The following is a 17,979-nucleotide window of genomic DNA, read 5'->3' as shown; positions in this document are numbered from 1 at the left end:
CTTCTGAAGACATAGATTTAACCACTGGAGTCTTATGAATTACTTTTATGTGATTTTTGGCATTTCCAAATTTTGGCACCCATTCACTTTCATTGTATGGGTGCACTATTACTTTAAGTTATTTAATACTCAAAATATATTCAGCAGACAGCAACATCCAGTTCCCAAACTCCCAAACAAGCCTGATATTATATAATTCTACACTCCGCTCCTCCATCGAGAGGGGCAGTTTAATTACAAATGCACTTAATTAAAAAAACAAAAAAAAAAACACAATTTTATTAAAATTATTAATAGTGCTGCATATTTATGAACACAACAAACATGCTATTTTTGTACAGTATTTCACTTCATAAAAAATAAATAAAAAATAAAATAAAAAAAATCCAAAACTTATTTAATAATAATAATAATAAAATAATTTTAAAAAAAAATCGGTAATTCCAAACCTATAGGTAGATTGGGTAGAATGACAGCCTTGGTCCACATTCACTTTCATTGTATGAAAAAAAAAAAAAAAAAAAAAATGCACAGAAAGTGAATGGTGACCAGAACTAACATTCTGCCTAACATCTACTTGTGTGTTCCACAGAAGAAAGAAAGCCATACAGGTTTTGAACAATATGAGGTTGAGTAAATTGCTACAGTATTTTTATTGTTGGGTAAACTAACCCTTTAAGTGAGTTTTATTGAGTTACTCATAAATAGCCATCACAGCAGCTAACAACCGAATGGTAACTTCAAAGTGCATCCGCTTCCACTCTTTATTTTTAACAAAACATGTGAAAAATATTTTAGAATAACCTTGCAAAGATAAGGAAAAATGTAATCTTTAGAAACAGTACAGTAAAGGAAATGAGTGCTACTTTTATCTATCCAGTGCATTGCATTCAAGCTTGATTCACAAACAAAATGCAGAACATCTCTCCTTCTCTGTAATAACATTAAGCCATTTTTGCCAGCAGCATCTGGTCATTCTCTTTGCCTTCAGGTCTACCTAACCTAGGTCTTTGCTAACTAGTTAAAAGACAACTATTTTTACTGTTTAAACACTAAATCATCTGCAAAGTAAGTGGTGTTGCATGCACAAAGTCAGGCCTTTTTAAAGTGTGCTTAAGTGAAATGTATGTAATCTAAAAATCTTTGGGCTCCAGAGTTGCCTACAAGGAAATGCTGTTAGAAGGAAACCCATTGTACAGTGATGATGTAATGTAATGTCCTTAATTCTTGCAGTGTACCTCCTGTTGACTCTGTACTTGACTAATAGAAACAGAGTAAAATTCACTAGACATTTGCTAATTAAGAAGGGGTAAGATGAATGCAAGGCTGATGAGCGAGCATGCAAATCAACAAATAAAAACACAAGTAGTAACATAAAATGGAGCTGTGCAAACACTCAGTTTAAATTTAGTTTCACAATTGCGCAAATGTTCTAGTTTACCATGAGAAAATAGCATGTACTATATTATAGAGTTTGTTTATAAACAAATACTCACCAAAAACTGATATTTGTATAGGCCAGTGTAGCTCAGTCCTTACAAAAAATCTAGAGTTTTGACAAACTAGCCACAAACTTGCCACAAATTTGCCGCTCGTTTTTTTCACATGCAAATGATCTTGTGATTCGCTGCAAATGTTTGCCAGAAGTTTGCAGCTCTTCCCCGTTAGTGGTGAACCTGCAGCAAACATTTGGCAACAATGAACAATTTGCCGCAAGTTTGCAGCAAAGCTCATTTGCATGTGAAAACGATCAGTGGCGAAATTCACCATAAACCCTTGATTTTTGTAAGGGAATCCAACTCCTATAGCTCAAGCTTTAGTTTCAGCACTAATCAAACACATCTGAAACAGTAAACCAAGGTGCATTTAAGAATTACAGACAGTTCTGTATAAGCACAATTAAAAAAAAAACCTTGCTGGAAGGCAGTCTATTTCCAGACCACTGCATATGCTTGTTATCCATAAAGATATAGTAACTAAAACAATGGGTACTCCGTACATGCAAAGCGATGCAAATGTCTGAATAGTAAAATCTAACATCACCTTTCACACTACTGTCTTTCATTCACACAAACGACTGTTTACATTAACAACAGTGCCAAACATCCACAATATGGGACAAATTATCAGTACAACCAGATAAACACAACTTATCTGTGAACTATAGACTGAAAACGTGATCTGCTGCACTGATGATAAGCTAGTTGAACTTTTACAGTGAAGCACAATGTAAACATATAATATTGTTAAGGGTAGCACCGGCATAATTCACCAGTACAGTGCTAGACAAAGCATAGGTGTGTTAACTAAACTTTACACAGGAGTGTGCCTGTATAAGCCCTGTAGCTCTCCAGGTGTCTGGACTCCAAGCATTAGCTAATGTAGCATCACAGTGCTAAGTGCTAAGTGAACATTGTTTAGCACAGAGGTCGACACAGAGGGCATAATAATGCTATGTGCTATAAGAGCCACTTTAGCAGAAAATGTAGTGATTCTGTTGCTATGGAAACCCAACCGAAAGATACAAAATGTAGCCTTCAAGACTCCATTTTTTATCCCCCCCCCCGTATGAGGCTAGACTGATTCCTCTTCATTCATTGGCTCTTCAGCTGCATAGGGGTTTCTGTGAATGACCTAAGAGAACATTAAGAGATAAACATACATAGGTGAAAAAAGAAAGAGTGCAAATGTCAAGTGGTGTGATTATAATGATAAAGTAGTGTATCTCATGTTACCTGCCTTGATGTACAGGGAAGTTGCTCTGCACTGGAGTTGGCTGGCTGCTGCTAGGGCTCATTAGCATGGCGCTGTAAATGTTGGATGCAACCACCAGTATACACAGCAAAATGGGCCCAATGATGGCACCCTCTAAACCCAAATAGTATGCTCCACCCGCTACTGCGAGGCCTGTCAAATATGGGTGTCCACCTCTGCACAATCAAACAAGACAAAATTATTCTCTGTGGTAATCAACAGCATTCCACAAATTGTCAAAATTCTACCAGCATTTACTGACATTCATGTTGTTTAAAACCTGTCCTTTCTTCCAAGGAACACAAAAGCAGATGTTAGGCAGAATGACAGCCACAGTCACCATTCACTTTTCACTCTAGATTGGAAAACTGATCCCAAAATGATCCCATTCCAGTGAATGGTGACTGTTGGCTAATGTTTTGCCTAACATCTACTTTTGTGATCCATGGAGGAAAAAAGGTCATATGGGTTTGGAACAACATGGTGAGGGAGAGTAAATGATGACAGAATCTTCTTTTTGTGGGTGAAATATCTCTAAATCGTCAATAATCCAGAATCCTCTAATGTGAAGAATTTGCACATTATCAACCAGACTTCCATTCTGTCCTAACCAGGTGCAGTGCGACATGTTTCAACTTGCCTGTCCACACTGAACGCAAAACTCCTGTGCGACATGACACATGAGCCAGTAAGAACATATTTGATGATTAATATACAATAGAACGCAATATTCTGGTCTATTCTTTTTCTCCATAGACTAATTTATTTTTAACAATAGCAAATAAACCTTTAAAGACGGATCTACCCTGAGCTCTGAGATTGTTAATCAATGGCATATGCTTCTGTTGAAGCCATATGTCTGCTTTAATTTAGCTTCATTTTTAAAAACCTTGTTAAAAATTTCAGGACTTCTGTCCCTTACAAAAAAATCTAGAGTTCTGGCAAACTAGCCACAAATTTGCCATTCATTATATTCAATTGCAAATGAGCTTTTGATTTGCTGCAAATGTTTGCCAGAAGTTTACAGCTCTTCACTGGTAGTGGTGAACCTGCAGCAAACCTTTGGCAACAATGGCCAATTTGCCACAAGTTTGCCCAAATCTCAACTGCATGTGAAAATTATAAGCGGCTAATTTGCAGCAAGTTTGCAGCAAATTTGCATTGAACTCCCAATTTTTGCAAGGGTTACGAGAAAATCCACCAATCAGAGAATCACAGCAAACAAAAGAACCCAGCATCGACCACACATTCTCATGACGCACTGCTAATGATGAAATCAAGTCGGTCTCCCTACACTCTCATACTACTTATATATTTGAATAAATCAGAAAATTTTTAAATAAACTTAAAATACATTGTTTCTATACATGTCAACAACTTAAAACAAATAGTTTTATCCATTTCAATTGTTTTTAATTCAATTGCATCATTCACAATGCTTCATGGGATTATAGTTCATTATCTTAAAAAAAAAAAAAAAATTCTCCCCAATTTGGAAAGCCCAATTCCCAATGTGCTCTAAATCCTCATGGTGGCGTAGTGACTCGCCTCAATCCGGGTGGCAGAAGACGAATCTCAGTCATCTCCACATCTGAGACCGTCAATATGTGCATCTTATCACGTGTCTTGTTGAGCGCGTTACCACAGAGACATAGTGCGTGTGGAGGCTTCACGCTATTCTCTGTGGCATCCACGCACAACTCACCACGCGCCCCACCGAGAGCGAACCACATTATAGCGACCACGAGGAGGTTACCCCATGTGACTCTACCCTCCCTTGCAACCAGGCCAATTTGGTTGCTTAGGAGACCTGGCTGGAGTCACTCAGCATGCCCTAGATTCGAACTCGCGACTCCAGGAGTGGTAGTCAGCATCTTTACTTGCTGAGCTACCCAGGCCCCCTAGTTCATTATCTTCTTTAAATCTGTAATGTTGCGATTCACCTCAGAGCTTGTTGGTTTGATTTAATGAAATCCCTACGGGAAAAATGAATAGGAAGAATAGTTCTGGAAAAAACACAGCTGAAAAAGTGGGCACGCTATTGCGCTTTATTATGTTGAGCAGGATGTCGGACTAATGAGATTTCACGGTGTGCAGGACTACACAGCATGACACAGCAGAATTAGAATCTAAGAAATCAACATGTCCTGTAAAGTCTGATTAAGATTTAAAAGAAGAGAGCTTTTATCGTTTGTTATCACATCACGTCTGGTTAGGACACTGTGTTTGACACAGAAGGAACACATGTAAAAATTAACTAGTGCATTTTTACAAATATAAAAGCACAAACCCTGATATATCAGAGTATATGGCAGTGTCAACAAAATACGTTGGCAGCAGATGGCAGAGGAGAAGTAGCAACGCTTTGACTCCCTCTCCCTGTGCCAACCACAAATCCAAAACTGCAGGCAGTGCCGCCCAGTACGTCCCCAAAAACGGCACCGCACCCAGGATTGCTGCCATTGCTGCAGAGAGAGAAAGTCAGGAAGGCAAGACAAATATAAGATGGAATGATATAACAGAGAGAGACACAAAATAATTATACATTAAAAATGAACGGAAAAGAGCAGTAATTTATGCCTGTGACAGCATTTGAGTCTCACCTGAGGGGATGAAGACAATGTTGATGCCAAATATTGTGTGTGTAAGCCAAGTATAAAGGCCATAGAATCCAGCCATCTTTAGAGAGGCATCAAACACACCTCTACACAGAAAAGAGGGTGAGACAGAGCAAAAAGACAGAAAGGAAATTTTTCCCCCTCATACAGCCTAATAAAGCAGAGAGCAGTCAGAGCAAATCAGCCACTCTTTGATAGCGCTCGTGAAAATGAATCTAATGGAACATCTATGCTCATTCTGGTGACGACACAAATCACACACGCACGCTCACATACATACACACACAGAGCTCAGTGTGGTCCACGGTTAAAAGAAACACTTATTCCTCTCCTCATTTTCTCCTCAATTTGGACCTAGATTTTCACAGCTTCATCTCCTGACCTCATCTAGGTAGGGGAAATGTGTATTAGCGATACAAATCAGTGGTTCTCAACAGGTGGGTCACGATAAATTGTAACTAACAATATAATCGTGGTTGGTTAGGACAGCAAAATAAACAGGCTTATCCACTTTTAAAAGGGAGGACAAAATGCTTCAAAATGTTTTTGTCCTGTTGACATATAGTATTTAGAGAAACCACTGATTTAAAGAAATTTAACATTTTAGTTACTTTTTCAACATTTTAACAGATGCTTTTTATCCAGACCAATTGCAGTGTACAGTATTCATTTCAAAGACAGACCCTCTGGATATCCTGGAGTTAAGGAGGCATGCTCAAAGGCAAAGTAGTGACAGAGCAGAAATGTGAACCCATTAACTCTCCAGTTTCTGAGTCACCTCTACCAGCGGCTGAATCGCTAACCTTAATTTTAGCAGTCCAAATTCTTAACCGTTTTATTACTTTTTTCTACTACCTGCCCATAACACCCACATTTCAGTTGTTCTTATCATTTTGATGGTTAAATGATCTGTGCACATGGAAAAATGACAAGCCAAATTAAGAGAATTGTCTCGCCCTCTTGTGGCTATTACTAGGTATAGCATCTCTAACCTGTTAAAGGGATAGCTCACCCAAAAATGATAATTCTCTCGTCATTTACTCACCCTTATATTGTCTCAAACTCATATCACTTTCACAAGCAAAGATATTCTGATGGAAATATAATGTCTGTTTGTCCACACAATGCAAGTGAATGGTGACCAAATTTTCAAGCTTCAAAAAGGACATAAAGGGAGCATAAAGGTAATCCAGGCTGCAGTGTTTTAATCTATGTCTTCTGAAGTCATCTGATTGGTTTTTGTGTGAGAACAGACTAAAATGTAACTCCTTTTTCAACTATAAATCTTGACATCAGCAGTCTCCTTGACAATCATGATTTCAAGCTCGATTACACTTCCTAGTGCCATCTAGAGCTCTGTGCATGTGTCAAGCACTAGAAAGTATAATCGAGCTTGAAATCACGATCATGCCTAGAGATTGTAATGGCAAGATTTATAGTGAAAATAGTTACATTTTATTTGTTTTCACACAAAATCGATTAGATCACTTCAGAAGACATGGATTAAACCACTGGGGTCTTATGGATTACCTTCATGTTGCCTTTATGTCCTTTTTGGAGCTTGAATATTTGGTCACCATTCACTTGCATTGTATGGACAAACTGACATCATATCTCCATCAAAATATCTGTGTTCTGCAGAAGAAATAAAGTCATACTAGACTGAGAGACATAAGGGTGAGTAAATGATGAAAGAATTGTAAATTTTGTGTGAAATATTTCTTTAAACTACTCAAGTATGTTTTTTTTAAAAGGAATATTCTTGGTTAAATACAACCTAATATCTGTCGACAGTATCTGTGGCAAACTAATTTTGACTCGTCCTTCTGTTCATAAAAATCAACAAAAAATGCATGTACAGTAATGCACTTAAAATAAAAGTCATGGAGGCAATTATACACTTATGGAATAAACAAAAATCACATTGTTTTGAAAGTGTAGCCATAACACTTGGACATTATACATTATAGAATGAAACTACTTTATAATAACACTTAGCATTCTTGTTTGTGCAAAGTTATATCCCATCTGTATCCCATCTAGGAGTGGTGGTGGCGTAGTGGACTAAAGCACATAACTGGTAACCAGAAGGCTGCTGGTTCAATCCCCACAGCCACCACCATTGTGTCCTTGAGCAAGGCACTTAACTCCAGGTTGCTCCAGGGGGATTGTCCCTGTAATAAGTACACTGTAAGTCGCTTTGGATAAAAGCGTCTGCCAAATGCATAAATGTAAATCTGTAAACTCCTCTCATAACCATGTAAACCTAGTAAACCCAACTTTTGCATTACAAATGCACGGATACCAGCAAGGGATGTGAATTAAAGGAATATTCGGGGTTCAATACAAGTTAAGCTCTATCGACAGCATTTGTGGCATAATGTTGATAACCACAAAAATGTATTTTGACTCGTCCCTCCTTTTCTTTAAAAAAAAGCAAAAACTGAGGTTACAATGAGGCACTTTCAATGGATGTGAATGGGGCCAATTTTTAGAGGGTTTAAAAGCAGAAATGTGAAGCTGATAAGTTTATAGAAGCACTTACATTAATTCTTCTGTTAAAACTTGTGTATTATTTGAGCTGTAAAGTTGTTTCAATCGTCATTTTCAACAGTAATTTTAGGGTTTCAGGGTTTGTTGACAGTACATTGTCATGACAACGAAGTGGTAAAATTGGTTATAACTTCACACAAAAAAGGTTAGTAAATGATTTTATCACACTCAAATCATGTTAACACGCATATCCTGTCTTGTGGCTATACTTTTAAAATAGTGAGTATTTTAACGTTCAAAAATTGGCCCCCATTCACTTCCATTGTAAGTGCCTCACTGTAACCCAGATTTTTGCTTTTTTTTTTTTTAAAAAAAAAAAAAAAAAAAGGAGGGGCAAGTCAAAATTTGATTTTGTGGTAATCAATATTATGCCACAAATGCTGTCGATTGAGCTTAACTTGTAATGAACCCAGAGTATTATTTTAATAATCTATAAAACATTGTTTACATCTTCTAATATAAACTATTTCTCAGTTCATGATTATTATATTTCTTGATTTTATTTTTTTCTAAACTAATGTCAGTTTTTTTTCTGTCCATCCGTTCTCTTCTTCTGTGCAAAATGTATACAAATATGATTATACTATTACTGAATAGTACGTTAACGCCAATACAAGCTTCTTCTCTCCTATATAGTCACCATTTAGACTTACATTACAGTATCCACATTTCTTCTATGTTTTTCCAAAACTGAGGGACAAGTGAAATTATTATCTGTGGTAAAAATTTAAAGATGCAGTTGATAGAGCTTTAAGGGGGTCTCACAACAGACGGACAACATGGTGCATTCTAAAATTTGAAACAACTGTTTTCAGTGATGGAACTTACACCACCGCCGACAGACAGCGTAGCCCAGCTACAACTCCGGAGGCTGCTCAAATGTCTGCCACGCCACGGAGCGCAACTTGCATATTTCCCATTAAATTTGACCCAAATAATTATCAAAAGGACATAGATTATTTACTCTAGCATTGTTCATTCTTGAAAAAGAACCACATCGCATCGTGTTTGATACCTGTGCCGTCTCCTAGCCACGAAGCGGCGTAGCGTTTTTCGTCCGGTGTGCGACCGCCTTTAAGAAAAAACAAAAGACTCATATGGACTTGTGTACCTGATGGCCTCCTCCACAGATTGACCAATAACATTTGAAGAGGGTCCAGGTTGGGAGAGGGGTGTGAGGCTGATAACCCACTTCACAGGTTTATAGTATTCACCACTGGAGCTCAGCAGGTAAAACAATGTTGTCAGGAAGATCACCTATATATCCATAAAAAAACAATAAAAATTTAAATGAACCCATAAACATCCAATGTCATCATTCTGAGTGTGTATGTGTGCACATTACCAGAGACAATGCAAAGTTGAGCAGTGCGGTCCCGCTGTGAAACAGTACAGTGAGCAGTGTAGTTGTAGTTGATATCAGCAAGCCAACATTTCGACTCATCACCACCCACAGAGACTCCAATATCTACCACACAATGCAGCATATTCATCAATCTGTCAAATAAAGAGACCCCCCCCCACATACCCATGCACTCACTCACTAACCGAGAGCAGCGTTTCAATATTCTCTTGCATAAATGAGACGATGTCCTGCCAGTCGAGTATGTCCCCCAACCATCCATTCTGCCGGTGAAGGTGTAGCTTGTGTCCGCGATGTCGTCCGGTGTGAGTCACGTTCTACAACACAAGAAAGACAGACAATCAGTAATACAAAATCAGTAATATAAAAATTACAGAGATGCAGGCATTCAATACCATAATGTTCATATAGCTCAAGTGGTAGAAGATGGTGCTAGCAACACCAAGGTCATAGGTTTGATTCCCGGGGGACCCACAAACTGATAAAATGTATACCTTGAATGCACTGCACTGTAAGTTGCTTTAGACTAAGATGTCTGCCAAATGCATAAATGTAAATATAAATTTCTGTTAGTGTTTTTGTGTGTTTTGTACCCAGAAGTGAGCTAAATTGGACAAAACCTCACTTTGGGGGCATTTTTCGAAGTCCTCATTTGGAAAAATGATCCATGCATAAATTAAATAGTGCTCTTTTTATTCTAAAAATGCAAGACATTTTCTGTTAGGTGTGTGTGTATGTACAGTTTTCACTATTTTTGTGAGTGCCAAATTTTTGAAAATGTCCTCAATAATATAGTGAAACTTTAAACTTCCTCTATCCCACTAGTTAGGATATTTTAGGTGGTCCTCACTAGTAAAAAAGGCTCATAAATCAGCCAAATCATGTTTAGCTTTAAATCTACTGATGTGCACAGGCTTCAGTGAGGGTTAGGTTTAAGGGTAGGGTTAGGGAATAGAAAATATAATCAGCCTGCTGTAAAATCAATGGAAGTCTATGAGATATCCTCAGTTATATAGTGAAATAAACCTGTGTGTGTGTGTGTGTGTGTGTGTGTGTGTGTGTGTGTGTGTGTGTTTGTGTGTGATTGAGTAAGGTTTTGTTATTACCTTCACAATCCAGGACTGGTAGAGACGGTCCCACAACTCCAGAACTTGTTTCTCTATGACAGCTGTATTGTTCACTTTGTCACCTAACATCTTTTGAAGCTATAAATGCAAAAAGACACAAACACACACACAACAAATGCTCAAGTCAATTTTACACACAGATGTGTTTGTTTTCATAATCTTTCATTAAAATAACTTCCTCCACCTCCAAAACTAGTTAGGGCATGTGGGCAGGGATATCTAATATTAACCAATAATATCACAGCTTACTTTTCACAATCCAATCAAATCCCTTCATATAAAGTGAAGTCCAGCTTTACTTTATTTCCCATTGCATATTCTCTTTCACTCTGAAATATGTCACATAACAGAAGTTAAAGAAACGGTTCACCAAAAAATTATCATTCTCTCATCATTTACTCATCCTCATGCAGTCTCAAACTCGACTTTCTTCTGCAGAACACAAACAAAGATATTTTGAAGGATGTATCATGTGTTTTTGTCCATACAATCTAAGTAGATAGGGTCTACAACTTTCAAGCTCTAAAAAAGGCATACAGTAAAGGCAGCATAAAAGTAATCCATATAACATGAGTGTCCTCTGAACATGCTTCTCTCATGGAAATGGATAATGCTGAGGTCAAGATTTTTAGGGAATAAGGACTTAAATTTTGGTCTGTTTCTCACCTAAAGCAATCGTAGTGCTTCAGAAGACATGGATTAAACCAGTGGTTCCCAAATTTTTTTAAACTGCAGCAACCCTTTATAGAGTTTTTTCCCCCACGGCACCACAACCACTGAAAAAATAAATAAATAAACAAAGATGCGATTGGAAACAGTCCTTTATTTAAAATGTTTAATATTGATATACTGTAAATGTTACATTTTTAAAAATTTTATTAAAATAATGTAGCCGTCAAGTGTTTCTCCTAAACATTGCCTCAAGTGTTTAAAGTAATTATTCAAGAGCTAATAATAAAATAAAGTAATAAAATAGAGAATAGAGTCAACAGTGTTTTACGTTTTTTTTTTTTATTATCTTTTTTTTTTTTTAATGAAAAGCAGTGAGTGCTGTTCTCATTTTCTTGTCAATATTGTTGTTTGATTAATATTAACGATAGGCTTATAACAGCTGCAGCAGGTCTATTAGGCTGCATTTACACATCGCACAGATTGGATATTTTGAGAAACTCTTTTTGTCCTGTCTGCATCTTGTAATATACTAACAGCTATGTTTAAATTAATATTGCGCCAAGATGGCGCAGATTTTTGTCCTGTCTGTTAACACTCCCATAATACATTAATGTCTGTGTTTACATTCATATCATGTCAAGAACCGTGTTTAAATGTTCACGCATGCAGTGGCATTCACCACGAGAAATGAGCGTTCAATAGAGAGCACGCGCACATACGCATGTAAGCATTTAAAAAGCTTCTGGCTGTAGACAAACAGCGCACAGGTACGGAAACTGAGTCAGTACTTGGTACTGCCGGTACTTTTATCTGGTGGCTATTAAAATATTAAACTGAGCAGAAATTTTGCAGCACCCCTAGCCAGTCATGGCAGCACCCAGTTTGGGAACCACTGGATTAAACCACTCAAGTCTTATGGGTTAATTTAATGCTGCCTTTATGTCCTTTTTGGGGCTTGAAAGTTTTGGACCCCATTGACTTACATTGTACAAAAACACCTCATACATCCTTCAAAATATCTCCGTTTGTGCTCCGCAGTGAAAAGGAAGTCTTAAGAGTTTGAGACGGCATGATGGTGAGGAAATGATTCGAGAATTATCATTTTTGGGTGAGCTATCCCTTTAAATGTGTTGTGAATGTCGTGTCATGTTGTCTTTAACAGAACTGTACACTCTAAACTCACTTTTTTAGACTTTCTCTGACCTTATTTGTGATCCATTCTCTTCCATGTTGGTAAACGTTGGTGGCAGCAGAGTTGAGAGCATTCTGAACAACTTGAGCCTCTGGGAGCCAGCTACAAAACACGCAGTTTGTTATGCAATATTTCCACTCATCAGTATCCTCTAGGACTTTCAGGATGTGACCATTGAATTTCCATGTCATTTCCAGTCATTTATGATTACTGGATTAGGATTTTTGAAAATGATTTTGATTCAGACCAATTCACTAATTAATCATTTGAATCGATTTGTGAATGCATTTGACCAATTAATTGAATATAACAATCTCAGAAAAACGATTTGCTCACAAATCGGACATCACTATGGCTAACAAGCACATTTTACTCTACACAAGAGCAATACCTAGCCAATGAAACATTTTAGAGCAGAGCATATCTATCAAAATGTATATTCACTGTACTGAGTGTAAAAATGTATATTCAATTTTCATGACTTTTCCAGGCCTGTGCAACACAATTCCCTGATATTTCCAGGTTTTCCATGACTGTTGGGAACCCATGACTTTTTAACCTATATCAGCTAACTGTAAATGTGTGTTTGTGTGTTACAACTTACTTGGCCCATTCTGGGTGGTTGGAAACAGTCTCATTGATCAGGTTACTGGTGACCCCTATGATATGAACGCTCTCATGATGCACCTATGAACACAAACACAGGCAGTGAGACACATGATACAGCACAGGAGCTCAGTCACAGATCACGTCCAACACGCAGTGGAATAATCAGGCCAAGGACAGTGGTTTTGGAACACGGTACCATAGCTGTGAGCAGCAGGCCCATGAGCAGCGTGCCAGTTACCAGCAGGAAGATAATGAAAATACTGATCAGCTTATCCAAGGAGCGTTCCAACCACACTATCATCTGCAAAGAGAAGAAAGACAGAGAGCGAGGGAGAGAAAGAGATTAGTTTCAATATAACACATTTCATCATTCATGCAAGTGTGTGAAAACACAGAAACCTGCTTCCCTCTGCCAAACCTGCGGAACAGGATTGCACGCTTAGGTCCTGAAAACCTTAAAGAAAAATTCTAAACCCCTTTTAGTAAAACAATTAAAGGGATGGTTCACCAAAAAAATTATAATTCTTACCCTCATAACGTTCAAAACGTGTGTTTTTGTCAGTAAAACACAAAGGGAGATTTTTTTTTTTTTTATATGTACAACGAATGGTCCAAAACTGACCAAAAGGCACAATAAAAGCAGTCTTAATGACTCATGTGCTTTATTCCAAGTCTTATTCATAACCTTCTTGTGTGGGTTGAAACGTTAACCACATGGTTATTTATAAAATATATATTTTTGGAGCTCTTTTCTGATTTTAGACAATTATTTTGGACTCAGTGCCTTACAAACATTAACTCTTACAAAAGCTCTTCAAATCCCGCTAACCTGCATGATGACGAAGCTAGACTAACCGCTAAGTGAATGAGCTAACAGCCCAACCGAAGATCATCTTATCAAGATGCAGTGAAGGGTTGTAAACAGGAGGTGGTGGGCTCAATATTGCTTTTGGCAGATGGACTCGGTTTCTCTGTTCACCTAGCTGCTTTTGGCCCTGTGGGCGGCACTTGCATGACTAATCCTGTTCTCCTGTCCAGTTAGCTGCATGACCTATTAGTGATTAATGTTAGCATCATGTGCAAAAATTGGTAATGTTGATGATGTATTAGTGCAGCGCTTACTCTGTTTAAAAAAAACAAAACAAAAAAACAAGGAAGCAGCACTCCTTCCACCAAACTTTAAGGCCTAATATGCTAAATTAAAACAGCAATGCTGGCAAATAATGTAAGATTCCTGAGGGATGGGAAATACTATCAGACCTGAAAATAACTTTCACCACCATCTGTTCCTGTTGAGCCACATTATATTAATCTGATATAACACAGGAGATGCTATAGAGCCGATTAAAAATAAAAGAAAACAAGCAAATATTCTTTGACAAAACAGAAATACATTCCCAAAATTTTATTGGATGTTTTCTAGTTATGAAACATTTGTCTAGTTAAATAATTTATCCATCAAGCATGAACTGCATCTAAGTGTACAATGAAAGAAACTTGGCTAGTGTGTTTGGTTTCCCTTGTTAAAATCAACATGAAATGTCTTTTTTTTTTTTTTTTTTTTTTCAGAAAATGACGCATTTCTTAGTGGAAAAAAAACCATTAATGTTTAAAGGAATAGTTCACCCAGAAGTAAAAATTCTCCCATCATTTACTCACCCTCATGCCACACTAGATGTGTATGACTTTCTTTCATCTGCTGAACACAAACACATCTGCTGTAGGTCCATACAATATAAGTGAATGGTGGCCAGAACTATGAAGTTAAAAAAAGCACATAAAAGCTGCAAAGAAATCATCCATACGACTCCAGGGGTTTAATCCATTTCTTCAGAAAAGATATAATAGGTGCGGGTGAGAAACAGATCAATATTTAAGTCCTTTTTATACAATAAATATCCACTTTTACTTTCATTTCCACATTCTTCTTCTTCTTTTGTTTTTGTTGAGTCGCATTCTTCATGCATATCGCCACCTGCTGGGCAGGGAGAAGAATTTTAAAAAAAAATCTATATTGATTTCTCACCCACACCTATAATATCTGAAGATATGGATTAAACCACTGGAGTCTTATGGATTACTTTTATGCTGCCTTTATGTGCTTTTTGGAGCTTCAAATTTCTGGCCACCTTTCACTTGCATATAATGGACCAATACAGCTGAGATGTTTTTCTAGTGTTCAGCAGAACAAAGAAAGTCATCCACATCTGGGATGGCATGAGGGTGAGTAAATGATGAGAGAATTTTCATTTTTGGGTGAACTATTCCTTTAAGGATGGGTATAATCCATTTGGAAAACAAGCAGATCATGAAAAGTTGGCGTTTCATACCAGAATGGAGGCAAACCTGAATGCAAGTTTGCAGCTGATTGTGGAGAGGAAGAAACTTTTTTCCCAGTTTAGAAACCAATCTGGTGACAGGGCGTGAAGACTGAAGGTCAAGTTGAGCTCAATAGACCCCAATGGTTAGGTTTCTTTTCAAATTCTATTATTACTGGCTGTTATAGCTGTAATGTATGATACATTGACAGGCATTAAATGAATGCATTAATTACAGGCATGGGAAGCCCACATTACCTACAACAGAAGCTTAAAATAATAACAAACAGCTGTTTAGCAATTGGTTAACAACATTGTCTTCCCTGCCTGTGTGGCATTAGCAATGTCGCCCGAAAAGAAAAGTCGCTTTAAAAGTTATTGCATTTTGATTAAAGAATATGAAGACAAACATTTTTTTCTTGGAATACAATGCACAGATGTATAGTGCACAGTAAGACCAGGAACGTTTATTAAGAAAATAAATAGGGTCAAATGTTTATGTTGACTTTTAATATGTGAGAATATTTGCAGAATTGTTCACTAAATGTTAGCCAGAACATTATTATTATTATTTTGTAATGGGTCTGTCATTATTCTGAAATCTTCTAGAATTAAAGCATAACTCAAGAAAGAACTAGCTTTTGTTCCATTTGACCAATTACAATCATTATTGCAGTGGATTCCCACTGCAAACATACCTTACCTGTGTAGAATATTTGTCTCTTGTTACCAAGCCAACCCACCTGAAATACACAGTTACACCAGCAGCCTTGGTTTCACCTGACTAGTCCCCTCACCCAATCCTCCATCCCTACTGTCTGTTCTGTCCCTACATGCATCTCACACACTCTGACATCAACCAGCCCAACATACACCGATCAGCCACAACATTAAAACCACCTGCCTAATAGGTCCCCCTCGTGCTGCCAAAACAGTGCCAACCTGCATCTCAGAATAGCATTCTGAGATGCTATTCTTCTCACCACAATTGTACAGAGTGGTTTTCTGAGTTACCGAAGACTTTGCCAGTTCGAACCAGTCTGGCCATTCTCTGTTGACCTCTCTCATTTCTGTCCACAGAACTGCCACTCACTGAATGTTTTTTGTTTTTGGCAACATTCGGAGTAAATTCTAGAGACTGTTGTGTGTGAAAATCACAGGAGATCAAACCAGCCCATCTGGCACCAACAATTATGCCCCAGTCCAGATCACTGAGATCAAATTTTTTCTCCATTCTGATGATTGATGTGAACATTAACTGCTCCTGACCCGTAACTGCATGATTTTATGCACTGCACTGCTGCCACACGATTGGCTGATTAGATAATCGCATGCATGATTGTTGGTGCCAGATGGGCTGGTTTGAGTATTTCTGTAACTGCTGATCTCCTGGGATTTTCACACACAAAAGTCTCTAGAATTTACTCCAAATGGTGCCAAAAACAAAAAACATCCAGTGAGTGGCAGTTCTGTGGACGTAAATGCCTTGTTGATGAAAGAGGTCAACAGAGAATGGCCAGACTGGTTCGAACTGACAAAGTCTACGGTAACTCAGATAACCACTCTGTACAATTGTGGTGAGAAGATGTGGGTTGGTGCTGTTTTGGCGGCACGAGGGGAACCTACACAATATTAGGCAGGTGGTTTTAATGTTGTGGCTGATCGGTGTACATCTGGAGCTGTGGAAGAGCCAGTGGCCTCTCTCAGAGATCTGTTCTGCATTTTATCTGACAGTTAGTACGTCAGCATTACAATCACATTCAGAGTCACAAGATCCCTTCCACAGCACAAAGCATCACACACAAGCTCTGTTTCCAAACCTAGTGAGCTGCCTTCATAGGCAGCAACATAACCATCATGGAACCTCATAAATGACTGATTTGAACGCTTTATATTGGCAGCAACACAGCATGCCACACAAATAACACTCCAAAAGTGAAGTGCACAGCAGGCTCCACAAGAAAATTATTCCAATAGAGTTTGACGTTAGCATGTTGCTAAGCTAACAGAACGAGACTCTAATATGCAACACACACACACACACAATGGTAAAAGTCAATTTTTTATTTAAAATATTTTTGTAATGTTTCAGTATTAATTGTAGAGTATGCTGTTAGCATGTTGCTAAGCTAACAGAGTGACAAACATACAGTACACAGCACACACAAATAGGTTAAAATAGTCCACTTTTAATTTAACAAATATAGATTTTTTTGTTATGTTTTAGTATTAAATAGAATATGTTGATTTATAGCCTAATCAACCGTTCTCTCACACTGTTCACGTTCTTGGATTCTTTTTTCAGTGTGTCGCAATGCATTTGAGGATTGTGTTTTTGAAGGATACCTGCAATTCTACCTTTGAATTTGGCTAAAACAAGGTATTTCTGGAATAGATCTTGCATCAGAAGCACACTTATGATGCCTCTTCAGGCAGCTCACTAGATTTAGCAACATAACGCACCACAGGAACAGCCATAAGCCAGTGAGCTAAGCAGAAACTCAAAGATGGAGGGGTGACAGGGAGCATCACTCCAAGCTTCTAATGGAAATACATTCTTTCATTCTCTTCCCTTCTGTTCTTTCTTTCCTTTTCCCTATCTTTCTTTTTTACACGCTTTGTAGCGCAGATGATTTACCTGCTTGTTAAGCCAATGCCAGAGCTTTAAGGAGGAAGACAGAGAGACAAACGGTTATTAGAAACAACCAATCAGTATGCAGGAAAGCAGCAAACATCAACTTGGTTTTTTAGGTAAAAGATAATAGGAAACGAC

At 37.8% G+C, this 17,979-nt stretch overlaps 1 protein-coding gene across 3 annotated transcripts in view; it reads right to left on the bottom strand.

The window, feature by feature from the left end:
• Nucleotides 1–1,846: 1,846 nt before the first annotated feature.
• LOC127452860 (transmembrane protein 245-like) overlaps nucleotides 1,847–17,979 on the bottom strand; it is a 28,547-nt gene continuing 12,414 nt past the window's right edge. Inside the window, exons 7-18 of one of the 3 annotated variants that reach the window (XM_051718662.1) lie at nucleotides 17,845–17,868; nucleotides 13,085–13,189; nucleotides 12,884–12,966; nucleotides 12,291–12,381; nucleotides 10,395–10,493; nucleotides 9,474–9,605; nucleotides 9,271–9,393; nucleotides 9,037–9,182; nucleotides 5,358–5,458; nucleotides 5,045–5,219; nucleotides 2,740–2,930; nucleotides 1,847–2,634 (exon numbers count right to left, since the gene is read on the bottom strand). In XM_051718662.1, coding sequence (XP_051574622.1) covers nucleotides 2,606–2,634; nucleotides 2,740–2,930; nucleotides 5,045–5,219; nucleotides 5,358–5,458; nucleotides 9,037–9,182; nucleotides 9,271–9,393; nucleotides 9,474–9,605; nucleotides 10,395–10,493; nucleotides 12,291–12,381; nucleotides 12,884–12,966; nucleotides 13,085–13,189; nucleotides 17,845–17,868 — 1,299 coding nt within the window. In that variant the 3' untranslated portion in view covers nucleotides 1,847–2,605. Of the gene's footprint in view, nucleotides 2,635–2,735; nucleotides 2,931–5,044; nucleotides 5,220–5,357; nucleotides 5,459–9,036; nucleotides 9,183–9,270; nucleotides 9,394–9,473; nucleotides 9,606–10,394; nucleotides 10,494–12,290; nucleotides 12,382–12,883; nucleotides 12,967–13,084; nucleotides 13,190–17,844; nucleotides 17,869–17,979 lie in introns of all 3 variants that reach the window. The other 2 variants (XM_051718661.1, XM_051718663.1) reach the window with 2 other exon arrangements.

Source organism: Myxocyprinus asiaticus, chromosome 15, assembly GCF_019703515.2.
Source record: "Myxocyprinus asiaticus isolate MX2 ecotype Aquarium Trade chromosome 15, UBuf_Myxa_2, whole genome shotgun sequence".
Classification (NCBI taxonomy): domain Eukaryota; kingdom Metazoa; phylum Chordata; class Actinopteri; order Cypriniformes; family Catostomidae; genus Myxocyprinus; species Myxocyprinus asiaticus.
The sequence above is the reverse complement of the archived record's forward strand: the minus strand, read 5'-3'. Positions and strand labels throughout refer to the sequence as shown.